The 20,155-nt window shown below is 33.4% G+C and overlaps 2 protein-coding genes across 3 annotated transcripts in view; one reads left to right on the top strand and one right to left on the bottom strand.

Annotated features, from left to right (window-relative positions):
- LOC134839386 (cilia- and flagella-associated protein 221-like) overlaps positions 1-20,155 on the top strand; it is a 475,835-nt gene that overhangs the window by 130,076 nt on the left and 325,604 nt on the right. The gene's annotated exons all lie outside the window — the stretch shown is intronic.
- LOC134839461 (uncharacterized) overlaps positions 19,114-20,155 on the bottom strand; it is a 595,847-nt gene continuing 594,805 nt past the window's right edge. For both annotated transcript variants that reach the window (XM_063855030.1, XM_063855020.1), the window contains exons 4-5: positions 19,818-19,982; positions 19,114-19,453 (exon numbers count right to left, since the gene is read on the bottom strand). In XM_063855030.1, the coding sequence (XP_063711100.1) occupies positions 19,291-19,453; positions 19,818-19,982 (328 nt within the window). In that variant the 3' untranslated portion in view covers positions 19,114-19,290. The remainder of the gene's footprint in view (positions 19,454-19,817; positions 19,983-20,155) is intronic.

Here is a 20,155-nt window from a genome sequence, read left to right as displayed (position 1 = left end):
AGACATGTAACTCTTTCGTTTCTATTCAGTGACCGCATCTCAATAAGCAGAGAAAGAATAAACGGGAGATTTAGAATGTCCCGAATTGTTCTAGCAAAAAGAAATGAAGAAATTCAAAAAATTAAGAAAAGTAAAAAAACAGTGAATTTCTTAACCAATTGTTTTTAACGTATATAAAAATCAGAGTGGATATGCTCATTAGCCTAGCTGAATTAAATTTTATCCAATCTAGCCATGGAGTTTTCAAAAATTTGGATATCAACCAATCAGAATCGAGAATTACTTATAAGGAAATTTTTATCTTTTTTTGATATCAACCAATCAAAATCAAGCATTACTCCCAAGGAAATTTTTAGCTTTTTTGATATCAACCAATCAGAATCCAGCTTGATTTATAAGGAAGTTTTTATCTTTTTGATATCAAACGATAAGAATTGAGCATTCCTTCACAGAAAAGTTTGTGGTATTAACGAATCAGAATGAAGTATTTACAGGTTTTAAAATATTTTATAGATCAGATCAAAACTATGTTTATGAAACTTCCCAATCAGTCAATTTTATTAAATTTTTTTGTCATAACTGACATAAGAATTTGACATCAAAGTGGGATAATTTAGTTTTCTTGTCTGGTTTATATTATTGTTTCGATGCTCAATTTAAATTTTGAAATTTCGATCAAAATTTTATCGATTTGTTCGATTTCTAACCAATGAAAAGAGAAATTACCATGACATACATTTTTATTGTTTTCTTTTTTGGTATATTGTAATATAAACAACTGGAAGTCTTTTAAACTTGGATAATCGATCAAAGATATTCTGACATAGCTAGACTTTGTATTTGTTTCAAATTCAAAACATTAATGGAGATAATGTTCCTTATCTTCAATTTTTGTTTCATAGAATCTTCTGTTGTTTTTATTTTTTACTGATAGACCACTCAATCTGAGTAAACTCTTCTAAATAAAAACAATGTTGATAAACCTGGCAGTACTCTTTTTTTTTTGTAATCTCCTCTCCATTTTTTTAAACAAAATCATTGAACTTTCTGTGTTTCTATAAAAGTTAAAACTAATACAATCTCCATCAACGTCATCTGTCCACCAGTCTTGTAGTTTTTTGCAGTAGTTTAACTTTAAAATCTGACGAATATCCATTTCAGACGTTGAAAACGCTTTTGATAGAAACATTTTTCTTACTGAAATAAACAAAGAAACTTAAAAAACTCGAATTGGTCTATCGTTTTTAGTTTTTTTTGTAATCACCATGGAAACTTTTTCCAACATTTAAAAATTGATGTAGCCAATCAACAACTCAATTTATGGCAAAAAAAATGAAAAACAACCAAATAAATATAGAAATTCAAAAAGTATTCAAAAAAGGTTTTCAACTACCTTCTTGTTTGTAATTTTGTTCAAATGAGACAAAATTTACCTAAATTGGGAAAAAAGTAATTAAATAAGTTTCTCTGCAATTTCTCATGCAAAAAATGATCAACTAACTGATAACACGTCATTGTTTTATGTCAAATTCAATTAAATTGTATGTTTTGTCTGACTTTTCCTCAGATATTATAGCTCTAAATAAACACTTCCGTGAGAAAAAATAGTTTTGAACCAATAATAATTCAATTACCAAAAATGCAAAACATCACGAAGCATAACTGAGGTTTACAATTATCAACAAACATAAAGTCTCTCAAAATTTGGGACAATTCTTTGAATTCGTTCAAAGTATAGTTGACATAGGCAACTTGTTTCATTGCTTCATTCTCTTTAGCAGTCAAGAGTCGAATCTGAATGTAGGGAGGTTTATTAAAATTGTACTTCTTGATCGTGACACAAACTTGTCACCTATTGTAAATTGCTATGTCATACACTTTGTTGCAGTTGGCAAGCTCCTGATCCATAGTTGACTCCTTGTCAGAAGTGAGTTCCAATATAGGAACGAGTCCAAGGTTTTCAGAATCAAAAATAACAGTATTTCTAATTGACGAAATTGCTTCTCCCCCCTGTTTACCGAGATAGACTTGTTGGGATTTTTCAAATTGTCCCAAATCATTAACTGTTCATAGTTGAAAGCGCTGTTTGAAATAAATTTTCCCTCTGTGGGATTTTTGGAACCAAACAAATCTCCCATTTCTTGTTTGATTTTTTGAGAATTCAATATAATTGGGATTAGTGTATTTTCTTGAGTACATTTTTGAAGAGTAAACTGATCAGATGAGGAGAAATGAGAGAAATGATTTTGAGATTAAACGAAAAGGGAAGTAAACATTATGAGTCATCACGGTTTCCATATATGGAAGTAGTATCAAAATGGAAGGTTTTATATGAGTTTTCCCTATATGGAAAGTGTGTAGGCGTTACTTCTCCTATATAAATCCACAATTTTCTGAAAAAATCATTTTTCCCAATGGCAGCTACTATGTGTCAAGCTCTTCCCAGCTTTAATGCAGATTACAGTAAAAAATCGCTATTTATTTTTGTTTCCAACAAGTTTTCCGAAGAGCACATAGTAACCCAAGACTATTGTGTGTCTCCATGTTCTTTGGAGAATTGTAAGTTCCATTTGGTTTTAATAGGAACTTCTTTTAACCAAATTTTGCAGAGAGTAGATAAGTATGTTTACATATATCAGGAAAATGACTCTCTCTACACTTTGTTCAAACACAGATTCCATTCAAGTATTGTTACATCAATCGGAGAAATGTTCAATCAACTTAACCGAGCAGTTCAACATAACTTACGATGGAAAGGAGCCAAAAAGATACCTAGTATTGCAAAGAAACAATTCTTTCGGAAAAAATACAAGAGACATTATCTAAGTTCTAATCAAAAACTTGCTTCCACACAAACTCATGGTTCAGCGTTTCTGGACAGAATTCGAAAAAATCAAAATTCAAAATTAGCCTGATTCGCTGAAGCTTATTGATTGTTTTGTTGATTGTCATGGTTCTGTGAATAGTGTTTATGTAGGCTTTGTGATAAAATAATCAACTGTCTCACAATGTTTTTTTTAGTAGTTTGCCCTGATAAGTCTTTAAAAATTAAGCTCTGGTGCAGAAACACTTAATTCAGATGAAAAGGAAAGCCAATTTACAAACAAATGGGAATCTTGAAAAATTGTGTAAAAGACAAAAACTGAATTAATTTTCGAGTTCGTTGTCACTTTTTTCTTCATGTGCCACACCAAGTTTTCTTCTAAACAGATCTACGATATCCTGTTGTACCTTCAATTTTTCTTTCTTGTACCTTGTATCACGAATTGTTTCAGTTTTTTGCCAATCATGTAGGTAAATTTTTAATGGACTGAAACACTTCTTCGGATCTCTGTAGAAGATGTCAAAATCAACCAGTTTTTCAAAATTAGTCAATGTTGTAAATTTTTACTTGTAAGCAAATGAAAACTATTTCCGTATCCCAGATCTACAACTTCATCAAAATTTTTTCAAATGAATCATATGAAAACCCGTACTTTTTTTCTCGAAGGTGACTTATATAATTCCAATTCTTTTCTAAATGCTCTAATTCTTTTACTCTCGAGTTCTCTCCATGCTGACAAATCTGTGATAATTTGCTCACTAGCCTCAGAGATTTTTTTGAATTTGAGAATCTTGACAGTTTCGGTACCAATTTCAAACTGGATGGCAGTAATTCGCCCGTTCTATTATGATTGGTTTCAAAGTTTGTGATGGATTTCCGTTTCTTTTAAAAATTCTACACATGTTGATGGAATGAAATCTAGAAGTTAATGTGTAGTGATTTCTTAGAAAATTCGAGGATATATTCTGTAGATTCGAAAAAAAAGAAGATCCTGGAAGTTTATGAATGAGGATATCAATTTCTCTGGTGGAATTATTTCACAACTTTTACTGTTCTATAAAAGTTAAAGTGTATTGACGTCATTTTCTTAGGTGGAACTGATTTTTTTATCAACTAAATAATTCACAAGACAACTTCTTAACTCTGTAGCTAATCTTGTCAGACCGCCGGATTGGTTTTTTCAAAAGTTTTTTGAAAGATTATTGAATATTTGTTATAAGAGTCTTGTTAAAGTTAATTTTTTTTCCAGCTTGAACATTTCTTGATATATAAATATAAATAGTTTTTATTACTTGTACCAAAACTCTCTCAGGAATTTTTGCAAGATGCTAAGAAATCTAAGAACTTTTTTTTGGTAAAATGCATGTGTTTTCTTGGTTTTTCAAAAAGTATATAAAATTCTAACTTTATTTTTAAATGATAAAGCGAAAAACGCAAAACTTAAATGTAAAAAAACATGTGGACTTATTGCTTAGAAAGCTTCTATAGTGATGACTTCCATCGATATTCCCTATGTTAATGGATTGGTTTTCTATTGTTTCTGATCAACAGAAATGCAAAAAGTCGTTTTCTGAAGGAGTAAAATTTGAAAAAAAATTCATACAGATTAGTAAATAACTGTGCAAGAAAAATTGTAATGATTGATTTTGGCAAGATGTAAAATTTGTGTAAAACTGTGTTTCAATTTTTTTGACAAAATGTAAAATTTGTTTCACTTTTTTTATCAGAAAACGAAAAGAGTTTCGATTTTTTCAGCTAGATGTGAAAAGTTTTTCAATTTTCGTATGTGAAGTGTTTCAGTTCAGTTTTTTCCTACAAATGCCAAAAGTGTTTCGTTTTTTTGAACAAAATGTGAGAAGTGTTTCAGTTTTTTTGACAAGATGCGAAATGTGTTTCCTTTTTTTGACAAGATGCAAAAAGTGTTTCGTTTTTTTTTTTGACAAAATGCGAAAAGCGTTTCAATTTTTTTGACAAGATGCGAAAAGTGATTCACTTTTTTTCTACAAATGCGAAAAGTGTTTCACCTTTTTCGACAAAATGCGAAAAGTGTTTCACTCGTTTCGACAAAATATGCAGAGTGTTTCAATTCTTTCAACAAGATGCGAAAATTGTTTCAATTTTTTTACAAAGTGCTAAAAGAGTGTGAGTTTTTTGGACAAGATGCAAAAACCACCAGGTAACTTTTTACTTGTGTACAATTTTTCTAGTGTTTTTCCAAATGTAAGTGCAAATAATATTCAAGCTTCTTAACATATGTGCGTGTTCGGAGCCTTAAGCTAAGTTCTAATTGTTTTTCAACGATTTACCCTGAACTTATCTTCTATTCGCATAATTAAAATGAAATTGAAAAAATTAATTAATTACAAAAAACGAACTCAATACCAAACAACAATTATTTACAAAAATATTTAATCAAAGAGCTGTCAAGCAGCAGAAGAAATCTGGAGGTTCTCTATAGAACGCAGAGCTGGACGAGGTTCCATTCCATCGCTGGTCGTTGTTGTGGAGGGGTGTTTAGAGGTGTCATTGTTTCTGAGAAACCCTCATCTTCATCTATTGGGATGGGGTTTTTGGCTGATCCTGCTTCCTCCCAAGGAAAGAGGAAGTCGTCGACTGGTTCAGCCACAATTCTTGAGTCAGGAATCTCGGGGTAGTTCAATTCCACATCCTCAGAAACTTCCTCCATCATTTGCATTTCTTGAAGTTGGTTCTCTGTCATGGATACTTATGTCATATGATGCTCGTTGAAATCCCTTCGCATCACTTCCACCATGTGCCAGACTTGGATTGGGACGACTATTCGTGCCAGAAAAACTCCAGAGACTGTTTCTCGCACTTGAATTTGTACTAGATCTGGCGAAAATTCTACAGATTACATGAGGTTGCTGTTTTGCACTGAGAAGATCATTTTGAGCAATAAGTTGAGTAAAAGAGTAAAAACAAGAATGAATTAGAGCTGCGAGGGGGTAATTGACGAAAGATAAGTTGAAGTTAAGGTACTTAGAGCTCAGAGAGGAGGTAGTTGACGGTAGTTTAGTTGAAAACAAAATGATTTTTAGTTAGGAGTTCGGGGTATCTTCAACTCGAATGTGTGAGTTTAACCAATCAGAATTGATTTTCCTCATTTGGATTGTAGTCGTCTCCAATCAGATTTTAGCTTCCTTTTATGGACTTATTGGATAAAAGTCGTGTCCATCGGAAACGAAGCTCAATTTTAGGCATTGTCGTTTCCAATCACAAAAATGTTCTTTTTTGTTCTAGTTGTCGTACCCAATCAGAGGAAAGAAAAATAATAAAAGTAGCATCTCTGCAAGTCTTCTCATTAAGTTAATTAATTTTTTTTTATAATTGGTGAGAAATTGCTAATTTTTGAGTAGATAGTCAAATTCTTTTATTTTGATGTAGATTTGAGAGGATAACTCAAAGTTGATGAACGTTTCAAACCAAATCTCTGAATACTGATTTCAAACCTGATCATACAAGATTTTGAACTTTGAAAATCTTTAAAGAAACGGAGGAATAAAGAATTTTGCTGGGATTTTTTCTAGCAATTTGGGTGTTGGGTAGGGGATAAAAAGACTTTTTGATATATTATCGTACGACTTTTTGATTAATTTCAAACTCTCGAGACTAAACAAAATTTCTTTTCTTGTGAGGTCTAATTCAGCCGTAATTTTAAAGCTTTGATATGCAATATGTGGATAAAAAGTAAATTCTTTGATTGAGTAAGTTTCTCTGAAGAGCCCTTTACTTAGTTGGATAACTCTATTTTGTACAATAAAAACGTCCAAAAAATTATGAAAAATTAAGGGTCAACATCTATTTCATCAATAAGAAAATCAATTGGAGTTTTTGTTTTTTCTTGTAAACCAACTCGAGGAAATTCAGATGTTTTTTGAAAGACATTTTTCAAATAATGATTAAGGTTTTTTAGAAAAAAAAACTGTTAACTTTTAGAAAATGCTGGATTCTGATTGGTTGACTTTCAACAAACAGTGATAAATAAAAGAAAACTCAATTCCGATTGATTGATTTTCTATAAATAATAGTAAATAAAATTCATTTCATTCTGATTTTCTTTACGTTAAAAGCAATCGCTCTATAAACTTCATAACTACATGAAACTATTTTCGAATAATTTCAACAATTCAAAGTAGGTATAAATGATCTATTAACTTTTTTGGGACATTTTAATTCGCCCATATTTAAATGTACCACGTTCTTTCATTTAAATTTGGAATCTGCTAAATCTCCCACTTTTTTTCAGATGACAACGTTCAACAGGAATGAGAAAGTGAAATGTAAGGACTGTGACAAAGAATACAGGAGGACCGATGCGGCTCGACACCGCAAAAATTGTTCTAAAGGAGTAATTTTTGTCCTGATTGTAGGTATTTCACTTACAATCAACAAGAAATCAATTATCACGTGGCCAAGAAACAAGCTCCATCAACTTCTAATCAATCAACGGTTTGCACGTCTTGCTAGAAGGAGTTTCCGAGTTACTACTCGCTCCATCAACATCGGAGAAAAGAACACAGAGTGAAACAACGGAAACCAAGTGATACGGTGGCAGACTTGGACAAGATTGTGGAGGAGGAAGGGGAAGAGGGAGAGAAACTCAAAGAGGAGTTGAGTGCTTGTCAGCACTTCCTGGTGGATACTGAGATCAAGAATGGGAGACATAAGGTGTTTAACTTTCAAATGCCAAAGTTAGATACCAAGATTATCAACGAGAAGCTTGAAGAAGTATTCAATAAGCTGGATTCCGCTGCAAAAATCAATATCGCTCTTGGATTTGTTCTTCATAATGTCAAAACGGGAGAAAATCGGTATTACTACGCACACGAAAACAATACTTTGTTCGAAAAATCGCATTTACTGTGTACGAAAGCGGATTTGATTACAATCCAGGGAAAAGTCGAAAAATTTGATGTGGAGCAATGCACTCAAGAACGTCAGAACACGAAGTGGAGGTTCAAGTTGATCACAAATGTAACTTTTTTCGCTGCATTACTAAAAACATCCCAATGGGATGTCCGGACTTTGTTTTACCCGAGCCTTTACTACGACAGACGCAAGTAAACTGTCTTTTATCGGATAAAGACAAGCAACCATAAAAAGATCATTTTTGCATTTTCCGTGCGTTAACAATGTATTTGCATGGTCATAGTAACCTCGATGCTCATAAATTTCAGCTGTTTACAGAGTTTATATCAAAATCTGGATACGATCCGAAGAACTTTCGCGGAGTTGCCATTGATGTTTTAACTCTTGTGGAGGAATTAGTTGAACGCAACATATTGATTTACGATTTTGACATTCAAGAAGGAGAATATGTTAGAGAATTAGCCAGCCAAAGTATTGGAAAATTTGGAAGAACCGTGAAACTGCTAAGATTCAACAACCATATCACTCACACGAATATTATTGATTCTTTCTTCAAGTGCTTTCGATGTCCCAGCTGTGACTGTTTCTTTAACAGATCAAACAACTTCAACAGATACCTTATGACTTCTAAAGATAGAGTGCGTCACATTTATCCAAAGAATGTATATACACTTCATGAAACTCTAATTGGAAAGTTGGAAGGTTTCAATATCCCAGTTTAGAAATATAACACACTATTCAACAACCTAGCCATTTTCGATTTTGAGTCAATATGTGTTCCATCAGATGAACTGAAAGCTACCCAAACGATAATCTGGATTGGAAAACACGTTCCAATTTCTGTATCAATATCCTCGAGCCTGATAGATGAATTAATTTTTCTTTATAACAAGGATCCGCAAAAAGTTATTATCGAATTTGTAATGAAACTGGAACTTTTGGCTGAGCAAGACTTATTATTGCTATGAAAACAAATCAGATAAGATTATATTTAACAGCAAAGGATTGAATAAAAGAGTTCTAGAGGAATCCGACGATGGTCCTTCGGAAAAATACAGGAAAGTACTCGACGAAGCAATCAACTTGACTTCAACAAACAGAGGATTTAGAACCAATAATCATATGGTTGCTACATACGAGCAACCAAAGAAGAGATTGAGTTACTTTTACCCGAAAAGACACTTTCAGGATGACGGAATACACACAAAACATTTTATCTTGTAAATAACTGATAGAGTAAAATCATTTTATTCAATTTTGGTTAACTAACTGTAAGCTAGTGGTGAAATGATTGTACGAAGCAGTGATTTATATACTTCATCTTATGAATTTAACTTTTTTTTTCAAAAAACCTGATTTTTTCTCGAAGTTTCGTTAGGTTTCAGTATAGCTTTAGATAGTTTTCTCATAGGTTCAAACATATAAAACAATAATCAAAACAACTAAATCGTAGAAGTTAGCTAAGAAACGCAAGTATCGACAAAATCGAGCTCAAAAATCCGGGCGCCAAAAATTTTTCTGAAACTTACCATGTGAAACCTTACCATCTTAATTGGGAAACCTATTCCCTATCTTAATACATAGGGAAATCTATTCCCTGTCTTAATACATAGGTTGCTGACCGGATACTCTATAGCCTATGTTAATCAATGGCGGTCAGCAACTACCCCCTCCCCCCACTCTTGCTCACTCTTCTACTACTCACCCTACAATGCCAGTTCCTGCTTTTTCGTACCTTAGCATATCACAATCCAATTTTTAAAGCCATTTCTATAATGCGACGTTTGAAACCACGCCAGAGCAACCACGCCAGAGAAAAGGTTGATGCAAATAAAAAGCTAAAAATCATTCAATTTCAGAATCATGATTGCACTTAAACATATCATCACATCAACAAAAAGTTTTATTGGTAGTACGCTTTAAGTTTTGAAAAAAGAATGAATCAAACAAAAACCGCAAATCTACCTTTTCAAACCATGTCAGTATAAACATAAAACTGTTCAAACAAACTAAAAAATTTTCAACTTCAGAATCATGATTGCACTTAAACATATAATCCAATCGCTTTGCGCAGTTTTTTCCAACTTTTGTTGAACTGTTGGCACAAAAAACATTGTCAGAGATGGTAGCTCGAGTCAAAATAATGCGTTCGGTACGCTCTTCAGGAGTCTGCAAAAAAAATTTTCAAAAACGCAAAAATTGGATTATGGAAAAACTTAAAGTTTTGACTGTAGAAAAGTTCAAACGATAGCCTGGTTTTTAAGGCTATAAATGTTGCAAGGTTCTCACCTTTTTAACTGTAGGAAATGAGTCACCCTACACTGCCAGTCCCTGCTTTTTCTTACCTTAGCAATTTTCAATCATTTCAAAGTCGTTTCTATAACGCGACGCGTTAAATTATGCCACAACAATTAAAAAGAGTTTTCAAAAACTAAAAATAGTTCAACTTAAGAGTTCCTATTGCTTTTTAACATATAATCTAATCACTTTGCGCAGTTTTATCCAGCTTTAATAAAACTATTGACGCAAGAACGATTGTCGAGGCTAGCTACACGAGTCAAGGTATTGTGTTTAGTAAGTTTTCAGGGAGTCCGCAAAAAAGTTTTTTTTTCTTCAAGAAAGCAATCGGAAATTTAGTTAGAAATAAACTTATAGTTTTGAGAAATGTAATGAATGAAAAAAAATTACTGGTTTGAAACAAATATAAAACAATGTTTTGAACTCCTTCATCTAAAACACTGTACTTTTTCTTCTTAAAGAACCGATGCATCGTGAAAAAATAAATTTTGCATAAAAAGAAAGCGTTTTTTGTATGCTCCCCACTGTTTTCAGATATTAGGGTTCGCAACCGCTAAAATATGATTGGATCCCAAAACACCATCTGTCGACAGCATTTGTGTTCCTAGAATGCCACTCACGGCCGCATCTCATCGGTTCCAATAGTTGTTGGGATAAATTGATAAATTTTCCCACGTGAATCCCTGCTTTCCATATAGATAGAGCCAAATAGAAGCAAAAGTACTCACTTCTTCATGATTTTCTCCAGTCTTAATAAGCGGTTTTTTTAATAAATTTTTTTTCACGAGTAACTCAACGAGAGATAAAAAAACACAACCCATTAAAAACGGAAGGGCAGCATGTTCGTAATCATTTGGAACATATGGGTGGCCTATTCGCATCTAGCTGCTTGCCTATGCGTGCAGCAGTATGAATCATTTTTTGTTGGTGGTGGGCGTGATTTGTATGGTCAAGTCATCGATTACTGGTAAAACCGCTCTGGCAACTGCGGCATTTTGTTTACCTCTCACGCTGAGCTCTTTCATTGATAATTTTTCGGGCGTCTGATGCTCGAAATTTGTGTTTAGGTTTTTGAGCAAATCCAGTTCTAGTACACATACTTTTTGCTAGTAAAAACTTTTCGTGGCCCGACGCTATTAAATATAGCTTTTCCGGAGAAGCAACTTTTACGTCGAAGGAAGACTAAATCATAATTTGCTTTTGTTCTGAACCTTAAAATTGGGAAAGAAATTTTAATTTGTGTGTTTCAAATTTTTTGCTTTCCTCGCGTAATGAGGTACCACAAATGATCATTTGCATGGATCAACTGCTATATCATATTAAAACTATTTTCGTTGTGGTCCCAAAAATGTAAAACATCCGGACAAATCCGGTTTGAATTTTGCGAGTTTGAGCCTTAATTTGCTCGGGTAAAGCATTCGGGTAAGTAATGTTCGGTCCAGAAGTTTTTCAGTCCGGTAAGAAAAATTGATATTCGATTTTACTAAGCGCTTGCTAAACGCTTAAGGAATTCTATCGCAACAATCGGCTATCTTTGTTGTAGTGACCATTCGAAAACTGGGGAGGAACTTTGTACTCGGGTGTGTTTATTCGGGTTTATTTTAGTTTTTTTGTTTTCCACGCAAAATCAGGTACCGGAATAAGATATCGGAATGGGTCGAGTGATATACATTATATGTTAAATTCCTTTCAATTTTGATTCGAACATTATAAAGTTTCAAACAATTTTCCTGAGTTTCCAGAAAAAAACAATTTGAAATTTTTGATTTTAAACTAATATGGAGCGAGCAATTAGGCCTACAATAGCTTATTTGAGCTTACTTAAGCAGTGAAAACTTCGTTTAGCTCAAATCTAATTTCATTCTATTCAAATACGAACAATATATTTGACTTAGGGACTGATCAGGTCTAATTGTTGTCTGGATTATGTCTGAATCAGTACTGGATCAGCATTTATTTATATATGGTCAGCTATTTTGAAAGTTAAATGCTGAAGGTTAGTTCTCAACTTCAAAGCTCTGCATTGATAAAGCAATTAGTTTTGATTTTTAAAAAATAGCAATTGAAGTTGAAAATGAGATTTAGCATTCAAACAAGCGTATTAAAAGCAAATAGAAATAGTGTAAGGGGTAAACTCTGATTTACTCAGATTAGCGTCCTTATTCAAAAGACTTTTTATCTTTGTTTCGGTTTCAACTACCCATGCATATTTGAATGATAAATTAAAAAGAATGGAACATATGCCAAAAATTCCGTATAGGTTTTCAGCAGAAACATTTTCAAGCAAATCTTTCATACCTGACATTTTTTAGTCGAACAAGCAAGGATCATGTATCAAAAAATTGTATCGAACTGTAAGATTTAAGAATCTTGTTGATAATAGAAAAAAGTTTACTGCGACTTAAATTGGAACCAGTTCAAAACAAGAATTTCATGGGTCTAGGAGTAAATCCCCAGGATAAAATCCCAGAGGATAAAATCCCACCGGATATAATCCCTCAGGACTAAACCACCCGTAGGACTAAATCCCCCTAAAACAAAATCGCCCACGTTCGAATTCAATAAAAACAGCGACACTTCAACTTGAATTAAATGATGAAAGATAATTAACAGTAAAGAAATAGATAGATTAAAGACTAAAAACTAAAAAGACAAGTTAAAAGCTAGGGCCTTAAGATAATCCAACTCTTTTTAGTAAGTTTGAATGAGTCGGTAGTTAATAAAATGCACGTGTTTTACAAACTGAACAAAACTTTGCGTCAAGAGGCAAACGTTTAATTGCTAATGGGGGCGATTAAATTGCGACCACGCAAACTTTTATCACACCTGTTAACACTTATCGTTTTGCTGGAACTATATCGGGTGTTAATTTGTTTATCAGTCATTATAAATTAACGTTAAACTAAGTTCAAAATTATGTTCAAAATTCCGTGGTCCTGGGGGTCTGAAATTTTGACACAGAAAACAGGATGGTTTTCTACGAATCGCGGACTTCCTTTCACACCATCCTGCTCCCACAACTTAGTGGAAACGCGGGATTTTTTTACCCCTCAGGGTAAATTTAACAGACCTTTTCATTGATTGCACAAAATATCATATATGGGATTTGAACTCACGCTGAAGGAACCAACATTATTTTCCATCCACTTGTCGCACTGACTGTGCCACGTGGCCTATTAATTTTTGCAATCAAAGCTCATTTTTGGAACCTAAAGTTGCTGAAAAGTCACGTCAAAATGGCAATGCATGTTCAAATGGAGGTCAATTCAAAATGGAATCAATAGAAACTTCAAACTATATAATGTGTACAATTCGATTTCCATCATACTGAAAAAAATATGAGGGATTTAGTCCTATGAGGATTTGGTCCTATGGGGGACTTAGTCCTGGGGGATTATATCCGGTGGGAGTTTATCCTGCTAGATTTTAACCTGAGGAATTTAGTCCTCGAGCGGAATTTAATATATCTAATTATATTCTTAATAACTATAACTGTTAAAAACTTAGAGCTAACCAATCACGATCCATGACTAAAACTTACAATATTTTGTAAGGCTGAAACTATTTATAGTTTAAGACAGAGAAGAAAAAATTCAACTTAAAAACAGTTTCTCTTCCTCTCCTCTAACCTCGCAAGAATACCAGTATATACAAGATCTATTGAGACTAGGACTTAATAGAGTTAGATTAGGATTGGTATTAGACTAAGAATTTGCACCAATCTATCCGGCCCAAAATAAGATAGCATGACGAACAGACGGTTTACTTCATCTGAAAATACTCTATGAGAAAGCCACCCCGGACTGAAACTCAAAATTATAGATTGCAGAACTTTTACGGAACACGCCGTATCCTTACACTTCATATAATTTGGTTTCTCTCAGTAGTTATTTTTCTGCTATCGAGAAAAACGTACCTCTGTATATATATATGGCATCAATCACTGACAAAATAAAAGCACATCTGCGGTGATACTAAAAATACACCAATGCAATACCAAAATTTAAGCTAAAAACAATTTGATTACACTGATGTCGTATACTGGATGGCAGGCTTAGCACAGCGGTTACTTCGTTATCAGCTCAATTGATAATGCCTTAGATTGTTGGTTCGATTCCAACGGTTACACCCAATAGAACTGCTTGCGCAATCCTGCATTATAAATTTTTCAAATAAAATTTGAAAACAAACTGACCCATGTTCAATTAAGATGTCTTAAAAAATTCAATTTGGTGTTCGATTGATAATCTGAGTGGACTTCAATAGTCGGCAGAGAAAGATATTTCCAAACTTTGTGTTTATCTCGATTTGTTTTGAATATTAATCAATTTCAAATTAGAACTGGTAAAACGATTGATTGTGAAATTGACATCTAACATAAATTTATCAGGCAGTAACAAAGCCGACAATACCTAAGCAGACACCGAATGAGTAAAACAACTCATAGCTGTCTCTCAATATTGGCACAAGACACCTTATTTGCTCATCAAAAATGCAGTATAAAACCAATATTTAAAAAGCTGAAATCTTTAAACCTAATGAATACAGAAAACTGAAATTTCAACAAATCGGAAAACTTAAAATTAAAACTTAAAAACCAAACTTTGAATAGAACGCAATCAAAGCATTATAGGGGTGGGTTAAATAAACGAAGTTAAATAGACAATGATAAAAAATTGTGAAACTATACGAAACAAAAATCGTAATTTTTAAGACAAATATCAGCAAAATCATGGATAGCAAAATTAAAACATTAATCAAAATTTAAAACTGCATTAAAGAACTTTCAGGCAGAGTTGGAATTATCAAATTGGTCGTCAAAAAGGAGTATAAGGACTCGGAGAGAAGCTTACATTATTATTGAAAATCCAACTCTTTTTTAGTGTAATAAGTGGCGGATCTAAATCTGTAAAAATCTAAAAATCAAAATTTCACTATTTCACTGTGTTTATATGGTGGAATCCCTCATAGGCAAAAGACTGAATGGACGAAACAAAATTCAGCAAATCATAATTCAGTGTTCCGAAATTTGGAAAAAAGACGGAAAATACTTAAAGAAAATACACATCCGGGGACTTAATACGAGTATTGGCCGAACATACAAAACCGCAGAAATTTGCTCATTTGACACTGACCGCCAGCTACTTCTAACAAATTTTTTATTTCAAGGATTTCGTTATAAACGAAGCAAAATATTGCTTCATTTAATTTATTTTAGTTGAACGGCAATTTATTCATTTTAATAATTGATTTTCGACTGTTTTTGTTTTCGGTCTTGCGCCCAATCGGACCTTCGTCCATGAGGGGGGAGGGTTCTCATGCTGGAGGGACCGAATGCTGGAAAAATTTCAACCAATCAAAATCTCTACGCTTTCTTATTGGCTAAATTCCTTTCTGACAAAATCGAAGTCAATATTAACAGAAAATGATAATATAATAGGTGCAGATATAATAGTTGCAGATATAATAAATTTAGGGATCAACCGTACAATCTCCCTCCCTAAGTAACCAACCGTAGAATTTGCCCCCTAGCCATGTATTAAATTTGAAAAATAATTCTGTTTAATGTATGCATTTCGAACAAACTCGCACATAAAATTGGTTGTCACAATTTTTATGTGGGATTACATTTGAATGCTTTTAATAACCTAAGCTAAGGTATTTTCAATCAATTTTCTCTGAATAAACTTACTTTTCTATAAATATGGGGTATACTCAAAATTATTTCCTGAAAAATCCATACTTTCTCCCCCTAAATCAATTCGGGGGGAAATTGTACGGTTGATCCAAAATTAGTTGTTCCAATTTTCCTAAATCGGTACCTTTGAAATATTAATTTTGTTCTGATCCGCCTTCGACTCGGCATTATTTTCATTCATCTGCTTAATATCTAATCGGTCAATATTTAACAATAATGGCCTGGATTTAGTTGCTTACTTTGAGATTTTTGCAATTTTCCTGGGATTTTAGAATGCTAAATTCCGACTGGCTGAAAATAGTCCCAAACAAATTTCAAGCATTCGGTCCCTCCAGCATGAGGGACGCCACCGCCTATGAGAATAGCCCCTATTTAAATAGGGGAGGGCTTTGACAAAAATGCTAACAATAAGGTCGCCCTTTTTTTATGTCAATCAATATAACTTGTTTAACTCTAACACATAACCTCATCAATACGCTGCTGACTCTTAATGAATTGCGCTGATATACTCTTATTTTTTTAAGTTTTGATAAGTATTTCTGATTTTGTTGAAACTTAACTTAATTTCTTTTTCTAAGAAATTCAGTTCTACTTTGTCTAAATTCCTATTTTCAAATTTGAGCTTCATCCAAAGATTGCTACTTTTCCGTTAAATCTAAACTTAATGTAACAGCATTAATAATCCGACTTTTGAGAAATGTAACGAAGCAATTTGATAAATAAAAAGGGTAATTCTTATAAAAAAGAAATTGGAATTTTCCAAATGACATGACATTTGTCCGCAGACTTTTGAAGGTCATAACTTTGTTCTTCAAAAAATGGGCATAGCCGCTAATACAAGTAGGCTTTTTGAAACCTGTTCTTTTGACTAAACCCTAGAAATCAGTTTTGACAGGTTAGTTATCGAGAGCCAGCTTTAAAAAACGGTCAACAATTCAAAAAAAATTCATCTTTTCCTAGGCCCATAGCTTTTCAAAGGAATGAATTTGGGCCTACGCGCTTATTCTAGGAAGTTTTCCAAAACCTATTTTTTTTATTAAACCCAAAATCTCAAATTAGAAAAAATTATTTCAAGAAAACGAAAAAACCCAAATATGGCTCAAAAACTTTCCGCACAGAATCTTTCGAAAGCTGTGGAAAATGGGGTGAGGTAGAAAAGACTAGAGCATTACCCAGGCAGACAGGTGGTGAGGTGTCATTTCATTGTTAGCATTTTTTTGTTAAAAGACACTTGCTCTGGGTAGTGTATTTATTGGTTAAGTAGTATTTTTTGAGATCTTAAATTTTTGCGATAACATTTTCCAAAGCGTCTCAACAAAGTTACAAAAAACCGAATTTTCACAATACCTTCTCCGATCAAACAGAAAATTGAGCACGGCAAAGTCTTACGCATTCAAACCCAAACTCTATCAAGGTATAACACTTAGGCTGAGGAAATGTTATCGGCTGTAGGGGGAAAACGAAACTTCCAAACTTAACATTTATAGATTTACTTTTCTAAAAAATCCAGATAAATTAAAGGACAGATGAAACATCATGGGCTTTGCTTCGATTCGAGAATTCGATTTTTAAGGCAAAATTTGAGTAGATAAACAATCAATGGCCATTTTGATGTGATTTCAAAAATCGAATCCATGAAACTATCTTTCTGACTCAAGTACTACTGAGACCAAGTTTCTCCCTTTTAGTTTTGTAATTAATTAGAGGGACCAACCAAGTAGTTTGCATTAAAAAGTTTGTAATGATTGCAAGTGCGAAAGAATTCGCCAATCTGAAAAAATTTGAGATCAAGAAATGAACGTGTTTCGCAAAAATTATCAGAAAATTGATTGCTTTTGGGTCCCTCTGCGTTTTGTATAAGCTTTTCGAGCTAATGCTAAGCTACTGATTTGGATTTGACATTTGTGTTCCGACCTTCGTAACGAAAGTAACGGAATAGTTGTGCTGGGGGTGGTTTTTTTCTTCAGACAAATTTCGACTTTTCAACTTGCCATTTTTGACGGAATTTTTTAAAATTCATTCAAAAGAAAGTATTGTTGTGCTGAGCTTAAATTTGAAAAAATATTTTACCTGTGATCATTTTTCGTAAAGTTATCGGGGTTTAAAGATTGCCGTTTCGGCCAATTTGCGTCAATTAACGCACGATACAATTTGCGTTATTAACCCGTAAGCGGAGAATTAATCCGTCTTAGAAATCCTTCCAAATTAGTTGAAGCAGGCTATTTGCCGAAATTGATTTGTTAATAGTAGCTAAATCTATCACTTCGTTTTTTATATGGCGAGTGGGGGGGTTGATTTTCACAAAAATCTCATATTAAAAAAAAATCAATTTTTTGTTACAATTGATTTTTTCATGTTATTACTGCCCCATAGACCTCAAAAGTCAGTCGGAACGTTCAGGGCGTCACCCTGATACAAGTAGTCTTGTTTAAATTTTGCTGAGGGAACATGAGAAAATTTAACACGCTGCTTTTAACAATTGGATATTTCAACGAAAGAAACAAATAGATGTCACAAATTGGATTTCAAAGCTTGTTTCTCAGCATGGGCAACATTTTCATGTTAACTCAGTAACCATTCGAGTATAACATTAAAAATATCAAACACTGTTTTTTCAGTTTCTGATTATTATTGAATCTTGGAGCTTCTTTTGACACATTTTACTAATCAATAAAACTTGCTGGAGGGAAATGCAAAGCTCAAAAAGATCAGTTTATAACTTACAGTTTCTTTTGATTATTTTCAGAAAATTCATTCGTTTTTTTGTTAGAATTTTAAAAGACTTGCTGTGCCAATATGTGAAATTTTCCATGCTGATGATTTTCTTCAAAATTGTTGAATTGGATTTTTAGTGACATATCAATCATTAATACTCGTTAGACTATCAAAATCAGCAACCATCGGCCGAAACTTTATGAAATATCAAACACAGGGGTAGTACCTCTGCATTAATTCAATTTGTTTGTGAACTAAACTAACAGTTGTCCTTCACAAACACTAGCGAGGTCCCGACAAAAAGCAGCTCAATAAAGTGCAATAAGAAAAAGTAGAACTAATCCTCGAATAAGTAAGCATTCGGCTCATTATCGTATTACGTATCCTATTCGATCTCGGACCGATCGGGGCCAAGAAATTATGAGTCTCACTCACTAACTACTGCGCCGCGGAAGCTTAAAAGGTCATAAACACTAGCCAAAAACAAAGCAGAGAACAGATGCTATGAATTTCGTTTTGCCACCAAATAGTGAACACTTTTATTTGCGAGTTAGGTAAGAAAAAAAGAAGGTAGGTACTAATACACTAACGCTAGCAAAATTTTCTGATTATTTCGAAATTTTATCTTTTCATCTCAACGTCTAGTTGTTAATTCGGGAGCAACCCTTCAAAAATCAGTATGCACAACAATAAAATTACACAATCAAAATCGGAAAAAATCAGCCGAAGTATGAACAAACCGTAGTATGAGCGGAGTACAAAACCAGGCTAAAGGTACATAGTTATACCATTCACGCCCTGATTTTTGAGCTGGTTCAAATGACAGCTGATTCATACCTCAATTTTTAAGTCATATACTTCAAAATTAAATCATATCGATGCCTGTTTTGTTTTCACTTGAGTATTCAATATTTCTTGGCTCTCTTTCCTGCCACTCCAGTTCGTTGATGTCGTAGTCTTGCATGTTGCGTTGCAGCATCAGCCATATGCCTCCAACTCCGAAATCAACCAACCGACTATCTCTATCCCTGCAAATGAAATCACATTTACCACTCACTACTCGACTGTTTTATAACTAAAAATGAGCTTCGTTTTTTGGTCATTTAATATTTAAAAGATAGACATTCGCCAATAAACGGCTGTTTTTAAAATATTCAACATTTTTTATTTAAAATGAAATCGGAGGCCAATACTACCCCCTGCATCTTTCGACAAAAACTCAATTTAGCACTGTTGCGATTAATGATATAGCCTTTTGTTTTTGAATTCTAACCTCAGAGTGTGTAACTGGTCACTCTGTGAACGATAAAAACAATTAATTATAACCGAACAAAAAGGTAATGAACAGAACAGTCAAAACTGCGACACATTGCTAATGAACCCTCTACAGACCTGATCAAGTCTGTCCAGCCGACTTTGAGGTACTTGCAGTTAGCAGAGAACTTCTGCAGTTCAGAAGGGTAGTTGTCCCTCCACAGAATTGAGAAAAACAGAAGCGATAGGCGACGCAATTTGTGTACTCTCTCGTCCCCGCTCAAAGTATTCACGTGTTCTTCACTCCTTTGGCCAACAGTGATGTTCACAATTTAATGGTAGAGAATTATAAAAATTAATTTAAAGGTAGTGATAAAAAAATTTCCGTAAATCGATTATGTTTGATTTAAGATATCTAGATTCTGTTTAAATTGGATGATATTTAAAGCTGGCATTTTTAAAAACTTTTAGCAACA

The sequence above is a fragment of the Symsagittifera roscoffensis genome, chromosome 1, assembly GCF_963678635.1.
Source record: "Symsagittifera roscoffensis chromosome 1, txSymRosc1.1, whole genome shotgun sequence".
NCBI lineage: Eukaryota > Metazoa > Xenacoelomorpha > Acoela > Convolutidae > Symsagittifera > Symsagittifera roscoffensis.
This window is presented reverse-complemented; position numbering and strand designations above follow the sequence as displayed.